The sequence below is a fragment of the Plecotus auritus genome, assembly GCF_963455305.1.
Source record: "Plecotus auritus genome assembly, chromosome: X".
NCBI lineage: Eukaryota > Metazoa > Chordata > Mammalia > Chiroptera > Vespertilionidae > Plecotus > Plecotus auritus.
Genome location: NC_137784.1, coordinates 61,834,936 through 61,853,545, shown reverse-complemented (window position 1 = coordinate 61,853,545; position 18,610 = coordinate 61,834,936). Strand labels below are relative to the sequence as shown.

Here is an 18,610-nt window from a genome sequence, read left to right as displayed (position 1 = left end):
AGCTAAAATAACTTTAAAGGGTAGTCAATGCTATAGAGAGAAATTTCCAGGAAAAGATCTGTGATTTGTTGGGTCTTCTCTATAGGTTTTTTGATTGTGGGTTTTATTTGTCATTTTTTTTTAGATTAATGTGTTTATTGTTAATCTATTACACATGCCTTTACTTTAATAAGAAAAGAAACTCGGCCAGACCATTTACTGAATTTCCCCAAAGCAAACAGGATGTGGGGGTGGGCAGGCACGTGGTCAAGGGTGTCCTAGGAGACAAAGGAAGATAGAGGTAAAATTTAGCAGAATTTAGGATGCGTCTGTGATTTCTCTACTCGTTGAAAGAAAAAGGCTGGTTTAAGAGAAAAGCACTCTCTGTCTGTTCTTGGATAGCTTATTAAACTGAGCTCAATCTCTTTGTGGTTGCTATAGAATAAACCCAGACTACTTTTCTCAAAAAGATGGCAAAAATGACCCAAGGAAAAAATACAGGTTGGTTCTAAGCAACAAGAGTAGTGTTTCTAATAATAGAGGGCAGTTTTTGAATAATAATAGACCACATTCCAAAGTTAACCTTAAGGCCATTGAAAGTCAGTAAATTATCTCTGTTACAGAATTTGCCAAAGAAAATGCCTTGGATAATAATAATTGGCTTTAAAATATCAAAATTGTTAAAACATGGATAAAATAAATGTAACTAAAATGAAGGATTTGCAGTAAAGCTTTTCAGTTATAATATAGGTATATTGATAGTGGGAGTTCGCTTCTCTGATGGAGGAGGGGGCTGGTCACAATTCTCTCAGAAAGAATGTGGCGATTTTACATTTAAATAGCTACAAGCTTGCTTCCCAGCTTCCCCCTTCTTTCACCAGCCAGAAACATGGTTTTCCAGAGCCTTTGGCAACTTGGAGCTTTGGAGTTTGCTAAATTAAATAATAAAAACTTATTAAATATCTAGGTATTTTGAAATGACAAAACAGTGAAATGTTAATCTGAGTTTGCCTCATATGAAAAATCTAGAGGATAGATTTGAATCTATTAATTAAAAATATTTTGTATTTTATTTGAAATATATTCTTAAAAAAGTAAAGTTATTACTAGTCTGAGAAATGCTAAGTATTTAACTTGCCACCTAAAATTTGAGGCTTCTAAGAGTGTAAAGTTCAAATTAAGTTAGGAGAAATCATATAATTGTGATAACAAAGTGCATAAAGTATAAAAATTTATTTTTGAGAAAATAATTATTGTATTTCCTCTGGAGAATTTAATAGTTCAAAATATATTTTAGTACTATGTATGATAAAATTTCAACCTAGGTCGAAACCAAGATGGCGGCATAGGTAAACACCTAAACTGCTGCCTCGCACAACAATTTCAAAACTACAACTAAAAGACAGAACAGACACCATCCAGAACCACAGGAAAGCTGGCTGAGTGAAAATTCTACAACTAGAAGGAAAGAGGAAAGCTCACAGAGAATTGGAGGTACGGCAAAGGGGCTTTGTGCGCGCAGAGAGGAAGGGCGGCTGAGAGCCTGGCTGACTTTCTCTGGCGGAAGGGGGAAGGAAGCCTCCGACCGCACTGAACCCCAGTTCTGACAGCACTGAACCCCAGTTCCGGGCGAACCCCTGGGGACCCACGCTCTTACGGGGGGAGTCTGGACTCTCGGGCGGAGACTCGGGAGCCGGGGAAGGCGGAGGACTGAAAGTGCCAGCGCGCGCGCGCCAGTGCGCACAAAGGCTGCGGAAGTTGCCACAGGCTTTCCCTAGTGGAAGGGAGTCAGAGGATTCTGACTGCACTGAGCCCCAGTTCTGACTGCAGTGAACCCCAGTTCCAGGCGAGCCCCTGGGGACCCACGCTCTTGTGGGGGAGTCTGGACTCTCGGGCGGAGACTTGGGAGCCGGGGAAGGCGGAGGACTGAAAGCACGCGTGCGCGTGCCAGTGCGCACAAAGGCTGCGGAGGTTGCCACAGGCTTTCCCTAGTGAAAGGGAGTCAGAGGCTCCTGACGGCACTGAGCCCCAGTTCTGACTGCAGTGAACCCCAGTTCCAGGCGAGCCCCTGGGGACCCACGCTCTTGTGAGGGGAGTCTGGACTCTCAGGCGGAGACTCGAGCTGGGGAAGGCGGAGGACTGAAAGCGCACATGCGTGCAAGGGCAAGGCTGACAGGAAGCCAAAACTGAGACTCCACCCCATCCAAGCTGAGCACAGAGGCTATTGCAATTTGGCAAGTCTAATCCTATAAGGCTGTCTCCAGCACAGAACTTCTCCCAGCATAGACACAGCTGATCCTTACAGCCAACTGGCCCGGAGGTCAATTCTTCCCAGTGATACCAATAACAATAAAGACTTAATTACAACAAGGCTGTACACACAGTCCACAAAGGGGTGCACCAAGAGTGTCAACCTCAGGTTAACTGGGGAAGCAGACCCACTGGGCCATATTGGAAACCTAGCACAAATATCTACCTTACCAACTCAGGGAATCAGTGAAAATGCGGGGTCAAAGAATCAGATCACAAACAAAAGAAATGGAGGAAAACAAACGACTGGATATAGAATTCAAAACCACGGTTATAAGGCTTTTTAAGAATATCCTAGAATTATATGCATCCCTATGTTCATAGCAGCACAATTTACCATAGCTAAGATTTGGAAACAGCCTAGGTGCCCGTCAGCAGATGACTGGATCAGAAAACTATGGTACATCTACACAATGGAATACTATGCTGCCATAAAAAAGAAGGAATTACTACCATTTGTAGACACCTGGATGGAATTAGAGAACATTATGCTAAGTGAAATAAGCCAGTCAATGAAAGAAAAATACCACATGATCTCACTCATTTAGGGATAATGAAAAACATTATAAACTGATGAACCAAAAGATAGATACAGAGGCAGTAAAGCATCAAACAGAGTGTCTAATTACAGCGGTAAGGTTAGGGAGAGGTGGGGGAAATAAGAGATCAACTGAAGGACTTGTATGCATGCATATAAGAGTAACCAACGGATGCAAAACATTGGGGGGTGAGGGCAGGTATGGGAGTGGGGTGGGGGGGGCGCAATGGTAAGATATGTACACATATAATACCTTAATAAAAAATTTGAAAAAAAAAAAAAAAGAAATAGGAGCTATTGATATTTCCAGAGGAGATGATAGAACTTAAGCAGATGGGGCTTAATTAACTTAAGTCCACAGAAAAGGAATCCCAGAAGCCTGGTTCTATACTCCTGGTTGTAATCACTCTGCTAAAGCCTTTTTTCCATGATGAAGTTAATCTGGGTATTCTGGAGATAACTGGTCAAATTTCTTCTCAAGAGCCCTAAAAAATACTCAAACCAATAATAATCTCTAATTGGAATCATATGACATTGGCGAATTTTCTATTGCATTTAATTATGCTGAGAACTATATGCAAAGATAAATTATACATATTGCAATGAAAGAATATATAAGATTTCCAAGCCTCTTGTATCACAGTGATTCTTGGACCAGCAATATCACCAGGCAAGTTTTTAGCAAATTTCAGGCACCACCACCACCACTGAATCACAAACTATGAAAATGTGTCCATGCAAAGTGTTTTAACAAGTCCTGTGAACAACTGTAATAAATGCTAAAGTTTAAGAACCACCACTAGGGAAGATCTTAGCTGGCTTCAAAATCAGGGAAAACAAAAGCAGTTTGAATGGGGTAAAGAGGTGATATATTATAAAAATGGGAAAATTGATTGAAATAACCTATACAGAATGGTTACTCTTCTCTTCCAACTACTTAAAATATATTCTGATACCTATGCATTTTCCTTAGCTGGAGATTTGAAGATTTTTTTCTTTTTTCCTATAGATTTAAATAGGACCAAAGAAAATTCCTACAAATGTGAACTTTAAAATGGTGGGGCAGAGGTCAATGGGGGAAAAAAGGAGACTCATGTAATACTTTAAACAATAAAGAATTAAAAATAATAATAAAATAAAAAAATAAATAAAATGGCCTTGAAAAAAAAAAAAAAGAATATCCTAGAAAAGGCCGATAAATATAACGAGACCCTCGAAGATATGAAAAAGGACCAACTAGAAATTAAACATACACTGACTGAAATAAAAAATATTATACAGAGACCCAGAAACAGAATAGAGGAACCCAAGAATCAAGTCAAAGAATTGAAATACAAAGAAGCAAAAAACACTCAACCGAAAAAGCAAAAAGCAAAAAAAAAAAATCCAAAAAGTTGAAGATAATGTAAGAAGACTCTGGGACAACTTCAAGCGTACCAACATCAGAATTATGGGGGTGCCAGAAGAAGAGAGAAAGCAAGATACTGAAAACCTATTTGAAGAAATAATGACCGAAAACTTCCCCCACCTGGTGAAAGAAATAGACTTACAAGTCCAGGAAGCCCACAGAACCCCAAACAAAAGGAATCCAAAGAGGACCACACCAAGACACATCATAATTAAAATGCCAAGAGCAAAAGACAAAGAGAGAATATTAAAAGCAGCAAGAGAAAAACAGTTAATTACCTACAAGGGAGCACCCATACGACTGTCAGCTGACTTCTCAACAGAAACTATGCAGGCCAGACGGGAGTGGCAAGAAATTTTCAATGTGATGAATAGCAAGAACCTACAACCAAGATTACTCTACCCAGCAAAGCTATCATTCAGAATTGAAGGGCAGATAAAGAGCTTCACAGATAAGAAAAAGCTGAAGGAGTTCATCACCACCAAACCAGTATTATATGAAATGCTGAAAGGTATTCTTAAAGAAGAGGAAGAAGAAAAAAGTAAAGAGAAAAATTATGAACAACAAATACATATCTATCAACAAGAGAACCTAAAAATCAAGTGAATTAAAAACCTGAGGAACAGAATAATCTGGTGAATATAATAGAATCAGGGGCATAGAAAGGGAGTGGACTGATAACTCTCAGGGGGAAAGGGGCATGGGGGGTTCAGGAAGAGACTGGACAAAAATCATACACCTATGGATGAGGACAGTGGGTGGGGAGGTAAGGGCAGAAGGTGGGGTGGGAACCAGGTGGAGGGGAGCTATAGGGGGAAAAAGGAGAAACAATTGTAATAATCTGAATAAAGATTTATTAAAAAAAAAAATCAGACCTGGAGACAGGGAAGCATCGATCAGACTGTCAAACCTCAGAGGGAAGGTAGGGAAGGGTGGGGGTAAGGGGGAGAGATCAACCAAAGGACTTGTATGCATGCATATAAGCCTAACCAGTGGTCACAGACAACAGGGGGGTGGGGGCATGGGTGGGGAGGGGTTTGGGATGGGAATGGGGGGATGAGGACAAATATGTGATACCTTAATCAATAAAGAAATAAAAAAATAAATAATAGATAAATAAATATTTAAAAGGTAGATTTATTAATTATTATTGAGTCACCCTAGATCCTTCTTTTCTCCAGCCAAATAATTTCACTTCTTTATAGGTCCTATCTTATCTGAATTTAAAAGTAAAAATTAGAGTACATGGAATGAATGGTGAGGTAGGAGAACCCAGCTTCCCTGTACTCCCACAAAGATCAATGATTGGGCACTATCCATGAACAAAAACAGTTCTGATAGACCTCTACAGTCCACTTAGGACATTTTAGTAACACTGTGAAACAAAACAAAACAACAACAAAACCCCTGAGAATAATCACACAAAAGAAAAGGAAAACAAATTCATATTGCTTTCATCATCCCATCCCCCAAGATGGCATTGTTCAGCACCATGAAAGAACTTCCCAGCTAGAAAGAGTTCCCCTCACCAGGAAAAGAAGAGTGGGGTGATTGATCAGCTTTCCAAGCCTATTTTGACACTATGCAAAGTTCCCACTTTAGTTTAATCCCACCAAACCTGCAAAGTTGAGATGTGTTAAGTCAGCTAGGAACAAGGAAGAAAAGCATAGGCTATTATTAACAGACATATAGCAGAAGCAACTGTGGTTTAGGTACCTGTTCTGAAGAAAACATAGGCATATTTCACCACTCATGAAACCAATGGTCAGCACAGTTGCAGTAGACGCTCTGCAGATTTCTCCAGGGCTTGTCTCACATGTACCACACCAGCAACCTGAGTCTCTCCCTGCTCCCTTCCCCTCACCACTCCCACTGGAGACCTAGATCTGCACCTGATGTCACTGAGGTCTCTGTAGCTGGGACAATGTAACATGCCAGCTGCCAGAGTGCCTCTCCACCCTCACCGGAGCCTGAGAGCCATGCTCACAGCCAGCTCATGCTTCTGCAGCTGCAGAAGTGCCAGACACCAACTGTGCACTTGCATACATTGGCCTGCCATCAGTCACTGGTCTCCACTGCAGCCTGCAAGCACAAGGGGAGAGTGTGTAGCCACAGGTGAGCATACCAACAACCAGGGCCCCCATAACTGCTTGTGAGCCCATTTCAGGCCCTGTCCTCTGTCACTGGCCAGCACAACCATGCCCACCTATAGCTAGTCCCTCCAGATTTGCATCTGTACACCTTTAGTCCCAAACCACCAACAGCCTCCACTACAGTGTGCTAGCCCAGAGTGAGAGTGGGTAGCCACAGATGAACATGTCAATAGTCATATCCTCTGTAGCTGCCAGTGAGTCTATAGTTGTTCCCAGGCCTTGCTATCTGCCCTGGCCCCCAAGACTATGAGGATGTCTGAAACTGGCCCCATTATATAGATACTTGCAGCTGGCGCCCTATAGCCGAGTGTGTGTACACCACCAGCTCTGGCCCCCACCACTGCTTACCATGATGCCCAGATAGCAGAGCTGGAAGTGCCATTTAGGATCCCAACAGCCCTTACAATCACTGCAGATTCCCTGTTTTGCTCACCAAGGACCACATAGTTTTGATACTGTGGACCCCAGTGTCCTGGGATGAAGAGATGTCAAACTTCCCCAGACCTGGTGCTGCCATATACTGTCACACTTGGCACCCTGCACCACTAGGCCAAAGGTCACAATGCCATCCAATATGCCTCCACCCTCAGGTGAAAGGCTTCCCTTAGTGAACTCAGTCCATAAAGTCTGGAAGAAATGATTGCTTCTTCAAATGTGCAGACACCTATGAATGGCTATAGGAATTATAAAGAATCAGGGAAACATGTTTCCACCAAAGGCATATAACAAAACTTCAGTAACTGGCCCTAAAAAAATGGAGATCCAGGAATTATCCAACAAAGAATTCAAAATAATTAGTCAACAGATGTTTAGAGAACTTCAAGAGAACATGGATAAATAATTTAATGATATCAGGAAAACAATACAAGAACTAAATGAGAAGTTCTACAATGATATAGAAAACAAAAACAATCAAACAAATTTTGGAGCTAAAGAACTAATTCAATAGAAAGCTTCAAAAGCAGACTTGAGCAAGCAGAAGACAGAATCAGTGAGCTAAAAACTATATGTATATGATATTTTATGTAAGCCTCATGGGCAACACAAAACAAAAATGTGCAATACATATATAAAAGATAAAGAAAAGGGAATCAAAGCATATCACTATGGAAAATCATCCATTTACAAAGGAAGGAAGCAAGAAAGGAAGAAAAGAAAAATGGAACTACAAAATAGCCAAAAAGCATTTTAAAAGATGGCGATAGTAAGTCCTTACCTAAATAATATCTATAAATGTTAATGGATTGACTTCTCCAATCAAAAGACATAGAATAGCTGGATGGGTAAATAAAAAAAAAAAAAAAAAACAAGACTTAATTAAATGCTGCCTAGAAGAGACTCACTTCAGTTTTAAGGAAAAATATAGATTCAAAGTGAAGGGATGAAAAAAGATATTCCATGCAAATGAAAACCAAAAGAGAACAGGGGTCGCTATAAATATATCAGACAAAATAAACATCAAGTCAAAAATGGTAACAAGAGACAAAGACAAACATTATAAAATGATAAGGGGTCAACATATATAACAAATTAAATATATATGCACCCAACATCGGTGCCCCTAACTATATTAAGCATATGCTAACAGATCTGAAGGGAGGAATAGACAAAAATACAATAAAAGTATTTGAAACTTCAATGTCCCGCTCTCAACAATGGATAGATCATCCAAATAGAAAATCAACAAGGAAACGTTGAAATTGAACCATCCTTTAGACCAAATAAAAATAACACACATATACAGAATATTCCATCCAATAGCAGCTGAATACACATTCTTCTCAAGTACACACAGAATATTCTCCAGGATAGGCCACAAAACAAGTCTTAACAATTTTAAGAAGATTGAAACCATAAGTATCTTTTTGGAATACAGTGTTATGAAACCAGAAATCAATAACAGGGGGAAACTGGAAAATTCACAACTGTGTGGAGATTAAACAACATGCTCCTGAACAACAAACAGGTTAAAAAAAGAAATCCAACAGAAAATTAAAAAATATCTCAAACCAAACAAAAATGAAAACACAACATGTTGAAATCTATGGGATGCCACAAAAGCAGTTCTAAAAAGGAAGCTTATTGCAATAAATGCTGACATTAAGAAACAACTCAAATAACCTCACTTTACACCTCAAGGGAATAGAAAAAGAAGAGCAAACTAAGCCCAAAGTTAGCAGAAGAAAGGAAATAACAAAGATCATAGCAGAAATAAATAAAATAGAGACTAGAAAAAATATTTAAAAAATCAGTGAAACTAACAGTTTGTGTTTTTGTTGTTGTTGTTGTTGTTGTTTTTGGTAAAGATAACTGAAATTGACAAACCGTTAGCTCAAATTCAAATAAAAAGAGACAGGACTCAAATAAATAAAATCAGAAATAAAAGAGGAGACATTATAACTGATACCACAGAAATACAAAGAAATGTTCATGAGAGAATACTATGAACCATGATATGCCAACAAACTGGATAACTTAGAAGAAATGGATAAATTCCTAGAAACATATAACCTACAAAGACTGAATCATGAAGAAATAGAAAATCTAAAAGGAGAAACCAAGATGGCGGCATAGGTAAACACCTAAACTGCTGCCTCGCACAACAATTTCAAAACTACAACTAAAAGACAGAACGGACACCATCCAGAACCACAGGAAAGCTGGCTGAGTGAAAATTCTACAACTAGAAGGAAAGAGAAAAGCTCACAGAGAATTGGAGGTACGGCAAAGGGGCTTTGTGCGCGCAGAGAGGAAGGGCGGCTGAGAGCCTGGCTGACTTTCTCTGGCGGAAGGGGGAAGGAAGCCTCTGACCTCACTGAACCCCAGTTCTGACTGCACTGAACCCCAGTTCCGGGCGAACCCCTGGGACCCACGCTCTTACGGGGGGAGTCTGGACTCTCGGGCGGAGACTCGAGCTGGGAAAGTCAGAAGTCTGAAGGCGCGCGCGGGCCAGTGCGCACAAAGGCTGCGGAGGTTGCCACAGGCTTTCCCTAGTGGAAGGGAGTCAGAGGCTCCTGACGGCACTGAGCCCCAGTTCTGACTTCAGTGAACCCCAGTTCCAGGCGAGCCCCTGGGGACCCACGCTCTTGTGAGGGGAGTCTGGACTCTCAGGAGGAGACTCGAGCTGGGGAAGGCGGAGGACTGAAAGCGCACACGTGCGCGCAAGGGCAAGGCTGACAGGAAGCCAAGACTGAGACTCCACCCCATCCAAGCTGAGCACAGAGGCTATTGCAATTTGGCAAGTCTAATCCTATAAGGCTGTCTCCAGCACCGAACTTCTCCCAGCATAGACACAGCTGATCCTTACAGCCAACTGGCCCGGAGGTCAATTCTTCCCAGTGATACCAACAACAATAAAGACTTAATTACAACAAGGCTGTACACACAGTCCACAAAGGGGTGCACCAAGAGTGTCAACCTCAAGTTAACTGGGGAAGCAGACCCACTGGGCCATATTGGAAACCTAGCACAAATATCTACCTTACCAACTCAGGGAATCAGTGAAAATGCGGGGTCAAAGAATCAGATCACAAACGAAAGAAATGGAGGAAAACAAACGACTGGATATAGAATTCAAAACCACGGTTATAAGACTTTTTAAGAATATCCTAGAAAAGGCCGATAAATATAACGAGACCCTCGAAGATATGAAAAAGGACCAACTAGAAATTAAACATACACTGACTGAAATAAAAAATGTTATACAGAGACCCAGAAACAGAATAGAGGAACACAAAAATCAAGACAAAGAATTTAAATACAAAGAAGCAAAAAACACTCAACCGAAAAAGCAAAAAGCAAAAAAAAAAATCCAAAAAGTTGAAGATAATGTAAGAAGACTCTGGGACAACTTCAAGCGTACCAACATCAGAATTATGGGGGTGCCAGAAGAAGAGAGAGAGCAAGATACTGAAAACCTATTTGAAGAAATAATGACCGAAAACTTCCCCCACCTGGTGAAAGAAATAGACTTACAAGTCCAGGAAGCCCACAGAACCCCAAACAAAAGGAATCCAAAGAGGACCACACCAAGACACATCATAATTAAAATGCCAAGAGCAAAAGACAAAGAGAGAATATTAAAAGCAGCAAGAGAAAAACAGTTAATTACCTACAAGGGAGCACCCATACGACTGTCAGCTGACTTCTCAACAGAAACTATGCAGGCCAGACAGGAGTGGCAAGAAATTTTCAATGTGATGAATAGCAAGAACCTACAACCAAGATTACTCTACCCAGCAAAGCTATCATTCAGAATTGAAGGGCAGATAAAGAGCTTCACAGATAAGAAAAAGCTGAAGGAGTTCATCACCACCAAACCAGTATTATATGAAATGCTGAAAGGTATTCTTAAAGAAGAGGAAGAAGAAAAAAGTAAAGAGAAAAATTATGAACAACAAATACATATCTATCAACAAGCGAACCTAAAAATCAAGTGAATTAAAAACCTGAGGAACAGAATAATCTGGTGAATATAATAGAATCAGTGGCATAGAAAGGGAGTGGACTGATAATTCTCAGGGAGAAAGGGGCATGGGGGGTTCATGAAGAGAATGGACAAAAATCATACACCTATGGATGAGGACAGTGGGGGGGAGGTAAGGGCAGAAGGTGGGGTGGGAAATGGGTGGAGGGGAGCTATGGGGGGAAAAAGGATAAATAATTGTAATAATCTGAATAAAGATTTATTTAAAAAAATAAAAAAATAAAAAAGCCACAAAAAAAAAGAAATAGAAAATCTGAAGAGCCCAAAAAAGAATAAGGCAATTGAATCAGTAATCAAAAACCCTCTCAACACAGAAAACCCCAGGACCAGATGGTTTCACTGGTGAATTCCACCAAACATTTAAAGAATAATTAATGCCAATCCTTCCCAAACTCTTGCAAAAATTGAAGAGGAAGGAACACACCCAAACTCATTTTACAAGGCTAGCCTTTTCCTGATACCAAATCCAGATAATGAAACTACAAGAAAATATAAGCTAATATCCCTAATGAATATAGATGCAAAAATTCCCAACAAAATACTAGCAAATCAAATTTAACAGCATAGTAATAAGATTATACACTATAACACTATTGTCCAATAAGATTTATCACTGAGATGCAGGATGGTTCATCATATACAAATCCACAAATGTGATACACCACATCAACAGAAAGATAAAAATCATGGTTTTTTCAATAGATGCAGAAAAAGCATTTGACAAAATATAGCATCCTTTCGTGATAAAAATGCTCAACGCATGGATATAGAAGAAACATACCTCAACATAATAATGGCCATATATGACAAGCCAACAGCTAAGATCATATTCAATGGTAAAAATTTTAAAGCTTTTCTTTTAAAATCAGAAACAAAAGTACTCACTGTCATCGCTCCTATTCAACATAGTAATGGAAGTCCTAGCCAGAGCAATCAGGCAAGAAAAATACTAGTAAATAAGCAGCATGAAATCAAAAAGGAAGAAGTAAAATTGTCTTTGTTTGCAGATGATATGATTTTATATGCTAAAATGACTGGGTAAAAAGTTATTGGAGAAAATATTTTTATGGTCACAAAATAGTTCCCAAACGTTACTTACTACTTACAAAAGTAAAATAATACCTTTACATTTATAACAGAGAAATCTGGTGATTAAACTTCATACCACCAATAACAGGACAGACTGACAATAACTACCTTCTAATGCAATGCACTAAGGATACAGTGTCACCTATATATGACTGTAAACTAAATGACAGTTTGTATCAGTGTTAGATTTCTTAGACTGGCTCACTGCATTATTATTATACTAGAGGCCCAGTGCATGAAATTCGTGCATGGGTAGGGTCCCTAGCAGCTGTCAGCTGCCGGCCAGGGCCTTCCTTCGTTTTGTGCTGCCTCCTGGTGGTCAGCACACATCATAGCAAGCGAAACTCCCAGTCGGTAGAACTCCAGAGGGAACACTTTGCATATTAGGCTTTTATATAAATAGATTGTGAAAGTTATTATTGTTTGGGAAAACATTATTTGGTGAATTATCACATAGTATGATTTAAAAATCTTACAATCTTGTCAATTATACCTCAATAAAGCTGAAAAATTCAAAATAAATAAAAGTAAAAATTAACAAGAATTGGATTAATCAGTGTTTCTACACTGAAATATTATGATATGTAGATGGCATAAAACAGAGGTTTACACCACCATTGTTACCCAGCTATTCTTAGTATATAATCTGTACCTAGCACAATAGCTTTGAAATTATCCTTGGTTACTTATACCTTGTCTAATCTGTTAGTGCAATATAAAGAAAATGGACAATTTTTTTTGCCAGAAAAATGTAGATTTAATGTTGACACAGTTACACAGTAGTTGTGGGATAGTTTATGCCTAACATTTATCCTCTCTCAGCTTCAGTTTTCTTTTTATCAACAAGATTGGGATAAAATGACTACCTTGCAGTGTCCTGAGTGATTAGCTGAAGTGTATGTAAAATGTTTGACATAGTACAAGGTATTTACTAAATGTTAACTAGCTATTTCTATTATTGACACTTGTTTCAGGTAATGTCCTTAGCCACCGTGGCAGAATTTGCTGATTCCCACAGGAATATATGCCTATGCCTTTATCCATTTCCTAGACCAGTGGTTGGCAAACTCATTAGTCAACAGAGCCAAATATCAACAGTACAATGATTGAAATTTCTTTGGAGAGCCAGAAACCGACTTCTGCACATGGGCCACGAAGTTTCAATCGCACTGTACATGCGCACCTGCATGAGGTATTTTGTGGAAGAGCCACACTCAATGTGGCTCGCGAGCCGCAGTTTTCCGACCACTTTCCTAGACAGTGGAGATTGTAACTAGTTGACTCATTTAGAAGAATGGCCAACACAGAACCATATCCTATATAATAAAGAGGTAATATGCAAATTGACTGTGACACCCTCACAAGATGGCTGCCTACAACCAGGCTGGCAGTGGGGTTAGTGAGGGATGATCAAACGACTGAGCAAGCAGGCTGCATGGGGTGACCAGGCTGGCAGGGGGGCCATGAGGGACAACCAGGCCAGCAGGGGGGGCATTTGGGGGCGACCAGGCCATCAGGGGGGGCAGTTAGGGGCAAGCAGGCTGGCAAAGGGGGGCAATTGGGGGTGACCAGGCCAGCAGGGGGAGTAGTAAGAGGTGACTAGGCTGGTGGGGGGGGGGGCAATTGGGGGCAATTATGCTGGCATGGGGGTAGTTAGGGGCAACCAGGCCAGCAAGGGGGGCAGTAAGGGCTGACCGGGGGGGGGGCAGTTGGACGTGAAATAGCCGGCAGGGTGGGACAGTTAGGGGCGACCAGGCAGGCAGGCAGGTGAGCGATTAGGAGCCAGTGGTCCAAGATTGTGAGAGGGATGTCTGACTACCGGTTTAGGCCTGATCCCCTGAGGGGTCCCAAATTGGAGAGCATGCAGGCTGGGCTGAGGGGACCCTCCCCCATGCATGAATTTCGTGCACCAGGCCTCTAGTGTATATATATTCACAATCTGATTTGATGACACTTAATTGCATAGTTAGAATCCAAGAGGAAATGAAAAAAACAAAAAAGGTCTTATGCTAGGACTTCTTTGCCTTTTAAATTCTGATGTGAGGTGATACTTCCTTGTTCCTTATATCAGTGATGTGAGGACAGTAGCACAGAACTCTATACTCAATTTTCCCTTCCCAGTCTATAAATTGTGCAATGTTTGGCATGTCATATACAAAAACACAGGGAATCTCAACTCCACTGGGGCAGAAAAAAAAATCTTTGCTATCTGAATTCACCCTTTAACACAAAGATCAACAACACAGACACCAAAAGAATTCATTAATTTTAATATCGAGTATAGTTTTAATAGTTCTTCCTAAGAATTATCTCCCAGGGACCCCCAGGATAATCACATACCATACCTACAAGCATTCAAATTTCATAAAAGCAATATTGCAAAAACCAAAGAACTAAGAAAAGTCTTTAGAGCCTTGAGATTAAAACAATGCTTAGTCATTCTCTCAGTACTTGTTACTAAATGCTAAATACTAAATATTAAAAAAAAGATGCACTGGTGGCTTGGAAGAAGCATGAAGAAGAAAGCTCTCAAAATGACAAGCACTTTTATACTAATTTTTTAAATCTCATAACCAGGATAACACAGGACAGATTTCTCAATTTTGGTAACCATGTGGGTGCCAAAGGGAGAAAACCCTTTAGAGTGCCAGAGCAACAAATGGAGTTGTTTTTATTTATGTTACAATAGGTTAGTGGTAGCCAAGATTCCCAGACTCCTTATAAGTGTGGTTCCCCCTTTCCTCACACTTGGTGTCAAGAATTGAAAACAGGAAGATAGAGCCAGAGTCATTGTAATAGCACAATAAAAATTTGTTAAATGAATGAATTGATACTTTGTATGCAGTGTGAGCAGGCTGGACCTACATTTCTCTACATGGAAACTTTCCTGGGACATTTTGGGAAGATGACATACTGGCAGCAGACCTGACTTGTTAGTGTCCTGGTCATCCTGAGAACCCAAAAGAACAACTGAGTTCTTACTAGTTCATCCCAGTACCCTGAATATGCTCACTCACATCAAAATTTGTAATAAGAATTTCATATTCAATATCATATGTAATAAAAATAAAATGAATATGTGCATGCTTCCTTCAATTACATTCAGTACATATAAGACTTTAAGTCTGGGGTAGAAATTGAGCAATGTGAGGTCCCTTTCCCCTACCCTAACCTTTTGTCTTTTTAGCTTTCTCTCATTCTTCTATTCTCTTTCCTCCTTCCTGCCCATTTCTTCCAAACCTTGTCTTCTGCCTTTCCCCCTGCTTACTTCTCTTTCTTCCTCCTTACTGAAGTTGAATAATTCTAAATATCTGTAGCTCCAGAGGGTTGGGTCAAGAAAACTGTTTTTAGTTCACAGATATAAGAGCAGTTGTAAGAAAAAGAAAAAATGTTTCTGGCCATATTAAAAATGATTTGGAGACTCTCTTTTGAACACATAGATATCGAGAACATTCTATTGAGTGTGAATTCAATACCTACATGATAAGCTGGGTATTTTAGTTTCTAGGATATAAATTTCATGGTGATGATGATGATAAAATAATAAATCATTAGTCACACAATAAGAACCATTTTTGTATGTGAGTATTTAAGTAAAACAAGGGGTGATGCTATTTAAAGCAGATGGACATATCAGACACATATTTGTCACAATTCTTAATTTTAAATTCACAAGTGATGGTTGCAGATCATTTCAGTTTGCATTTCTTTCATAACACAGACAGCAAGACTAGAGAAGCCAGCTTGAGTTACAGTAGAAGAAGGTCTGTTCTATGCCTCCATCTACCTTCTCTCCATGCTTCAAATATGAATGTAAGGGAACCTCCAAGACACCCTATTGGTTACTATCCTTAGCTTTTTCCCTACCTTCAGGAGCATCACGTTCCTTTGGCCTATAAGAGTAACAGAAGTTATTTCCTTAGAGAATTCTGTTTAAGGTTTTAAATTAATTCTACCCTGGCATTATATGGTTCTAAATGTCTTTTCATTCATTCGTTCAACAGATTTTCATTGAGTATCTACTCTGCACCAAGCATGATTGTATATGCTGAGTAATACATCAATTCCAGTTACTCTAATATTCTTTTGTAAGAAGAATATCTGACACAATTAATATGATCTATTGGTAAACTGAAGTATGCACAGATGTCAATCCTGTTAATGTTAAGTGTTGAGTCATTCTCAGCATATATTATTTCCTTCCACGTGACAATAATGAGAACAAAGATGATACAAAATGGAAAATGAATAGCTACTTTCTGGTTTGCTTCTCCCTTTGGGGAATATACAAACCCATTTCCAGTTAGCCTGGTATTGTGGGAAGACTACCAAATCTGGAGTCAGATGGCCTAGATGCATCTCAGCTTCATAACCTTCGGGAAGTTACTTCATCATTTGAGTCACCGTTTGTTTTTATCCTAAAAACTAACTCCAGGAATCCTTGCCCTACCTTTCTCTGGCATGAGTGATAGAAAAAAATGTTTATAAAAGTGGTCTGAAAACTATAAAGCCCCATTCAAATGCAAATTATCAAAATCAAACAATCTGACATTCCTTTCAGGGAAAACCTTCACATTAGAATTTCTTTTTTTCCATTTTTAAAGGGGGAACTTACATAATCAGCTAGCATTATTTGGGCATTCAACAGTATAACCCACATATATTTTCTCATGAAAGAAACCAATTAGAAGTTTTCCTTATTGAAAATGAAATGCACTCCCCGAGGGCCAGACTCAGAGTTGGAGATGCTTTGTTTACTGAGGGTTTCAGCCAAGGCTTCAGGTCCACAGAGGAAAACTCCTATTCTGGTACTTTGGGGAAAGAAAGAAAAGACAGTTTCAGGTTTTGGGATGCCATAGATTACGCAGCACCTAGGGGGATTTCCAAATGGTTTTAGGCCTCAGGGCAGAGCCTCTCTGCTACCAACTCTGCCCACAGCTTGGTGTGGCTTTATCTTTTTGCATTTGAGAGTCTGAATCCCTGCAAGGTGTGGTTCCAGACCAGTAGCCTCAGTGACAGCTTTTAATAATGCAGATTCTTGGGCCCCTCCCCAGTTCTACTAAAATCAGTGCCTGCATTTTGAAAAGATCCTCTGAGTGATTCATATGCTCATTAAAGTGTAAGCAATCACCTTAAGGGTATATTTTCAGAGATTTCTTGAGTTTATAATGTATTCCAGCAAGATAAAGGATCCCCTCAAAGTTTCCTGATGGCTAAAGCTTTAGTGAGGGCAGAAAGGACCTTGGGATGTCTGTCAATTTATGATTTTAGACCCAAAAGCTAAAACTGAAAGTGGGGACAATCTCCTTAATATGTATAAATTGTATTGAATTAAAAGCAGTAGAACACTAGTGAAATTTAGAAGGTGAAAGAAAAAAACCAACTTATGGTCCTACTTAGGAGGAACAGGATTCAGAATGTTCAAGGTGGGGGCCTTAGAATCTTTGTTTCTAATAACTCTCCAGGTAATTTTGATGTGATTGAAAGTCTCATCTTGAAGTCAGAGATATGTAGAACCTTCCATTAGGTGTAAATATAGGAATCTGGGTAGTTTTATTTTCAATATACAAATATAGCCATATTTAGGAGCTGCTGCTTTTAGACAGACCACAAGCTTCAAGAACACCTTGAAGCAGAAAATGCCTTACTTTGGGTGTTGACTCGCAATTGTCTTGAACTCATTATCCCAGTTGGGCCGTCCATACAAAGTCTTTTGTTTCAAGCCTGTGATGACATCTTTCTCTTCATCATGGTGCACAGCAAAGTGATTAGCCTGCAGGATAGGAAATGAATTCAGAAAAAAAAAAAGACATGCTGTAGAAACATGTTTACTTCTTTCTGAAATATTTACATATCTCACAAAGCAAGGACAAATGACCTATATATATTTGGAGCAAGGCATGCTGTAGGGCAGAAGATAAAAAAGATCAACAGCCCTAGCCAGTTGCACAGTGGTTAGAGCATCAGCCTGTGTAACCAAGGGTATCAGGTTCAATTGCTGGCCCTGGTCAGGGCTCATGAGGGAGGCAATCAATCAGTGTGTCTCTCACGTGGATGCTTCTTTCTCTTCCCTCTCTTCCCTCCCTTCCACTCTCTAAAAATTAATGGAAAAAATACCTTCAGTGAGGATTAAAAAAAAGAAAAAAAGAAAAAACTAGGTCTCCTCATGCAATTTATAAAGTAGGAGGGCAGACCTTAAAATATCAACATGAATAATCATATTTATAGAATAGGGTATGATGAGTGCTGTGGAAGAGACACAAACATCTCAATGAGAGCAAAGGAGGGAGTTGGGGTCAGAGGCTATAGGATGGTTTCAGGGTGGCAGCATTTGATTCAGTCTTTGAAGTGTGGGTAGGATTCAAATTCTCTCACTTGTTTTTCTTTTGGTTCTGTATCTCATCTATTCTATTACTTTCTTTCTTTGCACTAATATATTTCCACTCCCACTTCTTTAAGGGAATCACTAAGATTTAAAATAACCATTGACTAAAATGCACTCATATTTTGGTAACATCATGAGACATCAAATCAAGCCTAAAGCTAGTCTCTGTGTGTGTGTGTGTGTGTGTGTGTGTATGTCACATATTGATTTCTGCTACCATTTTAGGGAGTTTCAGTTTGAACACAGATATTTTTCATAAAAG

General features: G+C 39.6%; 2 protein-coding genes across 4 annotated transcripts in view; one reads left to right on the top strand and one right to left on the bottom strand.

Moving 5' to 3' along the window:
- DYNLT3 (dynein light chain Tctex-type 3) overlaps window positions 1-18,610 on the top strand; it is a 73,391-nt gene that overhangs the window by 40,003 nt on the left and 14,778 nt on the right. The gene's annotated exons all lie outside the window — the stretch shown is intronic.
- Window positions 14,217-18,610, bottom strand: part of CYBB (cytochrome b-245 beta chain) — a 35,518-nt gene continuing 31,124 nt past the window's right edge. Inside the window, exons 12-13 of the mRNA XM_080652809.1 lie at window positions 17,612-17,736; window positions 14,217-16,774 (exon numbers count right to left, since the gene is read on the bottom strand). Of these exons, the coding sequence (XP_080508935.1) occupies window positions 16,648-16,774; window positions 17,612-17,736 (252 nt within the window). The 3' untranslated portion in view covers window positions 14,217-16,647. The remainder of the gene's footprint in view (window positions 16,775-17,611; window positions 17,737-18,610) is intronic.